The 6620-nt window shown below is 26.7% G+C and overlaps 1 protein-coding gene across 1 annotated transcript; it reads right to left on the reverse strand.

Moving 5' to 3' along the window:
• Positions 1–2717: 2717 nt before the first annotated feature.
• On the reverse strand, positions 2718–3518 carry LOC130943909 (glutaredoxin-C9-like). The gene has a single exon (XM_057871995.1). The coding sequence runs from the start codon at positions 3342–3344 to the stop codon at positions 2856–2858; it is 489 nt and encodes a 162-aa protein (XP_057727978.1). The 5' UTR covers positions 3345–3518; the 3' UTR covers positions 2718–2855.
• Between the last annotated feature and the right edge of the window lie 3102 nt (positions 3519–6620).

Raw genomic sequence — 6620 nt, forward strand, 5'->3', positions numbered from 1 at the left:
TAGTCTAGAATTTTCAATTCTTTTTTTTAAACTAAAAAATTTAAATTCATATTTTTTCTTATAAAAATTTGCATAATCAGTAACGTAGAATATCTTAAAATTTTTTTCTTTATAAAAAATAGAAAACCCAAAAACCTAAATTTTATACATCCAATAGTTAAGAGAAAAATAGAAAGAGAGATACTGAGGGAAATAAGGGTTCATGAGCTTTATCATGATGGGATTCTAATCTTTCTAATTGAAACTGTCATGTATGAATAGAGAGGAGAAGGAGTTGGTGGCATAGCAGAAAACAAAGAGAAAGTAGTAACAGAAATTCTAAGTTGTTATCAACGTAACAAAGAAGTTATGGTGATGGAAGGAGTGGTCTGCTTGCAACGTTGAAGAAAGAATGTAGAAGAGAATAGTCAATAAAGAGAGTAAAGACCAAAGAGAAAAAAAAAAGAAGAAGAATTAGTTATTAAAAATATAAAAAAAATGACAAAAAAAAATATCATAAAAATTAGTGTTTATATAATTTTTTTATCTCAATTTTTTTTAAAAACATTAAATATTTCTCTATTATATCTATTTGTGTGTAAACATGTCTTTAAAAATTTATATCTTAATAATCAAATAATAAATATATATTACCGTGTTTATGTCTCTGATGAATGTAGACCTGAAACAAACACTGACTTAGGATCATTTCTGTACAAATACAATTAATACGCTCATATAAAAATCCTATGAAATGTGGAAGGATCAAAATTATTTATTATAACTTAAAAAAAAAGAAATTATTTCTTATAAAGGACGAATACGGAAGAAAGTTGTTGTTTATTAGTATCTGACAACTATGCCTTGGTTTTCCATTGTCGGCGACGCACATAGGTAAGTAAAATCTGCACGCAACGCAACGGTACGCGCCACCAAGTTCATGAGTTCGTTGTACCCTAATTATCAGTGTTTTACTGAATTTTTTTTGTTTTTTTTTTGTCTAATGTCGGTTAATTTTTTTATATATTAAAAAAATTTTGGTATAATACTCAATTATTGAATTTTATGGTATTTTTTAAAAGTGTGGAAACAGTACAATACGTCCTCTTTAGATTGATAATACGCCTCTTTGTATTGTATATTTTAATTTTAAAATATACAATACAAAGGGGCGTATTATCAATTTATTAAAGGGGCATATTGTATTGTTTTCATAATTTTAAAAAATACCATAAAATTCAATAATTATGTATTACACCAAAATTATATCAATATATAAAAAAATAAACGAAAATATTAAAGTTATAGTTTTTCTTTACATCAAATATATATTAAAATTGAATAAAAAATAAATAAGTGAAACAAGAATTTTAAGACAAGAATATATAAGTAAAATGTAAAATATAAAATTAATTTAAATGATACTGAAATAATGATGGTAGCTAGAAGGAATAACATTATTGAGAAAACCAACTTAAATATTATTTAAAATTGTTTTTTATTTTTAAATAAATAAATATAAAATATATTAATACAAATTAAAATATAAGTATTTTTTATTTATTAAATTAATTATTATGCAATAAAATTTTTATAATATTAAAAAATTATATTAAAATAATATTTTAAATTCCAATATAAAACTATAAAATAATTAAATTTTATTTTATATTATTTAACAAATAATTAAATTATTATCTTTAAAATTTGTTAACTACTAACTACTTTTGTTAAAAATATTATTATATAATATAATTTGTTCTCAAATAGTTGTGAAATTTAATTTTTTCTTTCATTTAATTTATGGACATATATATATATATATATATATATATATATATATATATATATATATATAACTAATGAATAAGCGTTTATCTATCTTTCTCTTTATTTATTAGAAATATAATTATTTAATGTCTTTTTTTATTAATTTAAATTTTTTTTAAAAAGTAATTTCATGACATAATATCAAAATTTTTAATCTTTTATAATTGAAAAATCTAAAATTTGATTTTGGTAAAAAAAAATTAGCATAATAGAAATTAAAAAAAATGAAAAAATTTAGGGAACTAGCAATTTTTGTATTTTTTGGCCAGCATTTAACCATCAAAACAAAAGTGATAGATCTCCTACCATTAGATATCATTAGATGTAATTTTACACCATTAAAAACATTATTGATGGCCAATTGATAGTTACAAAACACCAAAATTGCTGGCCCCTGGCATTCTTCAAAAAAAATTATACAAAAAATACAAACAAACTAAAAAATAATACTCATTTGAGATAACTTATAGAAATATAATTATATAATTATTTATGGCTCCTCTTACTAATTTAAATTTTTGGAAATAATAATTTCATGATATGATAAATTTAAATGGTGTTAATTATCAATTTAGTATTTAAGAGATCCAAGCATTGAACCAAAAAACTTGCAAATATATTATTGAAAAAAAAATTTTGATTAATTTTAAAAATTGTCAAAAGTGATGTGGCGTTTAAATTTTTTGGATACCAATTTTATTGTTAACAGATCTTTTTATGAAAACATAATCGAAGAATAATGTTAGTGTGTCTCTGAAATCTGATTCTATAACCGTGGATAATACGGTATAGCAAATAGCTAGCAATGGGTAAGCTATTTAACGCAGCTTTGATATCATAGAATAATTCTTCTTCTTCTGATCTTCTTCTTCTTTGTTAAATGACAACAATATATACATGGGAGTAAATTTACGTTATCAAAATAAGCAAATTGAAAGCTTCACGTTGTGATGATTTCAATCAATTACAGTTTGCAAAATACAAGTAGCGAAATAAATTAAGCAGCAGCGAAAAAAAAATACTAATGGAGAATGAGGCCATAATGATCATAGCCATAGAGCCCCAGCTTGTTTGAGAATGGGAACCAATTCACCAGAAATATGAGTGGCCATGATACGATCCAACCCTCCAAACAACTTTCCACCTATAAACACAGCTGGAAACTGAACCTTGTTGTTATCGCCGCCGCCGCCGATTGCTTCGAGTTCTCTTGCCACGCCTTCTTCGTCTTTCTCTTCCACCTCGTAAACCGCCGGGTTGACGCCGAGCCCCAAAAGCAAGCGCTTCACCACATGGCTCATGCAGCATCCCCGCCTCCCGAATACTATCACCGCATTTTCTGACACCATGTCATGAACCATCTTCTCGGAATCTTTACTAGCGAGATCCTTTTTGGGAGAGAAGAGAAAAGAGAGGGTATTATTTTTGTTATTATTATTGTTGTTGTTATCATCAATGGGTTGGGAATGGATGATATTTAATGGCTGTGGGGTGAAGTGGGTAGTCCATGACCTGTATGGAATTGCTTGATGCATGACGAAATTGATAATATGGGCTTTAAATTTGGATGATGAGTACACAAATTGAATGTGATGATGAGAAGAAGCAAGCAGATATGAATGTGTATGTATGTGGTTATGAAGTGGGTAGGTTTTGGTTATGGTTATGGTTTTATGGTACTTATATGGCTATGCTTTATGGAATTCAATAATTTGGTTACAAGGGTATTTATATATGAGGTATTTGTAAAGGGTGATGATGAACATGATTTTGAAAGGGTCATGGTTCACTATTACGTCAACGGCCAAATTAGGCATAAATTATTTATTTTAATATTAATTAACGCGGTGGTATTTGGTCATATACTTCATACTTGTTGTGGCTGACGTTTTGGATTGTGTCACTCGCTCGCTTCCCACAGCTTTGCGTTTTGTGTACAATTGATTTGGACGGCGCCCAACTTGTTTTCCGACTCTTTATTTTTTATTTAATAATTTAATTTTGATGTATTGTTATAATGTAAAATAATTTTATACGTATATTTAATTATATAATATTATAACAATAAAAATAATTATTTTTTATATTAATTATATAAATAATTATAACAAATAAATATAATTGTATAATTATTAAAATATTTTATACGATAAATACATTAAAATTTATTTTTTTTATTTAATACAACAAAAGTGGATAAAAATATAAGTTTTCTTTTAAATTATTTTTCCAATTCTATGATTCTATCCATTTGGTGCCCAATCTCAGAGGGCCAAACAGATATTTGTCTACGTCATTTTCTTATTTATGATGCACATGGTGGAGTTACACTTCCCCACATATATTCTAGTTTTTCTTTTTCTTTTTTTTTTTCTATAGCATTTATATGCATGCTTTGTGGTGTACAATCAACGAACGTTTGCTCTTATGCTAATCGTTTTGGCGTTTTAGAACTAGCATTTTCAATGTCAAAATTTGCTGAAATAAAACGTGGTGTAATTTTCGGGTAAGATTTTATAAATTCATAGTGGAATTATCAACATTAAAAGATTGATTTGAAATTGAAAAGTACCTTGAAATATATTTTTGAATAATGTAATAAAGTTCATATTTGATATATTGATAAAAGTTATAATATTAATGAGAATTAAATAATTTTTTATTTTAAGAAGGAAATCGTTTTCAAATTGAAAAGTCGAGACAATAGATAACTCCTATGCTACATTGCTATCTAACAATTTTTTGTGATGCATATAATTTTGGCACTTTAACTAACAAATCTAACTTTGTTGGTGAATTAAAAGGAAGAGTACAAAATTGTGTTCATAAGAGAGCCATAACCCCAACGGCAATAACATTAGTGAGGTGCAGTGCAAGTGACACACGCCGAAGCGTTGACGGAGGAGCAACATATGACGTCATCCTATGTCAGATACGGTGCCCGCCACGTGGCAAGATAAAACCGCATGTAATTCGTGACGTCAGCACGTTTGGATGTTGGAACCAACCAACTAGGGCGCTGTCATGTTGTGCCACGTAAGCAGTCAAGCTTTCCGAGTGATTTCCGTCATGGCTGCGTTGGAATTTGGAGCACACTAGTTCCACCTAATAGGCGGTAAATTCAGTTATAATTATCAATTAGATTTTGCTAGAGAATTAATTTGGATATAGTGAATTATAATTAACTAATTAAAAAATATGCTAATAAAATAAAAAAATAAAAAAATAAAACAATTGTTTACTATTTTTATTTTTTAGAATTTTAAAATTAAAAATAAAAAAATAATTAAGTTGATTTATGTTATAATTAATTTTTTTAATTTTTTTATCAACATCATTAATCATTTAAATAATATTATATTATTGAACTATTGGTTCAACTATTAATTTATTTATAGAAACATATGTTTTAAATATAATTTTATAATTATTAATAATGTAATTGTTGTGAAAAAACAATTTAAATTCAGTTAAAACATTATATGTATAATTATTAAAAATATTGAAGATAAAGTGGTCCGATTATATATATTGAGCATTCATATTCTTCCACGATTACATATCATCACCAATCGAATTCAGTTCCTTTCGTTACGAAAGCAAATACGCTGGACATACCCCATTAAAGTAATCAAGGTTCAAAGAGTAGTTATTTTCCTTTCTTATTCTGGACTAGGTTAAACCTATAAGATATAAAATGCATAACATGAAGTCCATATGGCGTATAGTATAATGTAACATGATTATCAAATTAAAATTTAATACGTCAAGCATGACATGGTGTAACTATATCTAATTGCCCATATTATACTAACACTGTCAGCTTAAAAAACAAGAAGAGAACAATTGAAACTTCGTTTTCTATATGAGGTATGAGATGATGAGTATGCAATGAACGAAACAAAACAAAAAGCGGCATCTAGTTTTATAATTGTATAGTTTTGCTGATCATATTCCTATTTGAACCGATTATGTATCAGCTAAAATTATCATGTAGCATGTGGGTGGAACCCATCGTCGGTAGAGAAGTGTTCTTAATTGGTGACAATGACATGGAAAGCTTATTCTCAATCCTCAACGTTTATTCCATTTCCATGAATCTATGGTAATAAAAAATTACAATGACATACATATTCAAGTTTATTGATCATTATTTATATTAAATTTTATCAAAATTGAACATGAATATGCAATCATTCCAAGTCTTATAATTAGTAGAACTATTATATAAAAAAGTAATCAGAACTAAAATGCTTTGGGGGAAAAATAAAAAAAATTATAATAGCTCTTGTTTATATACATTTAGAAATCTGTACTGCTTAAATTTTAATTCATTAATCTAATAATGTGTTTTGTTTAAAATTATCCAAATAAAAGTTGGATTTAACTAGTATATACCTCTAATTAAGCACAAATATTTATGACCGTTTGGTTATTAACATGGAAATGATAGTTATTAAATCAGTAATGAATGTGTTGATTACAAGCAAAGAATAAATAATAATTAAGTCCGAGTTATGACTCATAATACACAATAAAGACGGAGTTATAAGGTGACGGATCATAGTCTCAAGTTTTGTCTGCCGATTATATGATACAGGCTAAACTTAGAAAATAAAATGAATCATAACTCGGTTAAAAGATAAGTGAATAGTAATGATATGGTGAGTCCCAAACTTAACCAGATTATTATGTCGGTACTTAATTATTCAAAAAATAATTGAGTAGTAAGAGTTATTCAATCAAGATAGTTGTGTGGGAGATACTTTTTCACTTAAGAACAATTTTAGCATTGTATATAAACTGAAAAG

This window comes from Arachis stenosperma, chromosome 8 (assembly GCF_014773155.1).
Source record: "Arachis stenosperma cultivar V10309 chromosome 8, arast.V10309.gnm1.PFL2, whole genome shotgun sequence".
Classification (NCBI taxonomy): Eukaryota; Viridiplantae; Streptophyta; class Magnoliopsida; order Fabales; family Fabaceae; genus Arachis; species Arachis stenosperma.

Coding starts and splice junctions, on each gene's coding strand:
- LOC130943909 (XM_057871995.1), bottom strand. CDS start 3,344: ATGCATCAAGCAATTCCATACAGGTCATGGACTACCCACTTCACCCCA.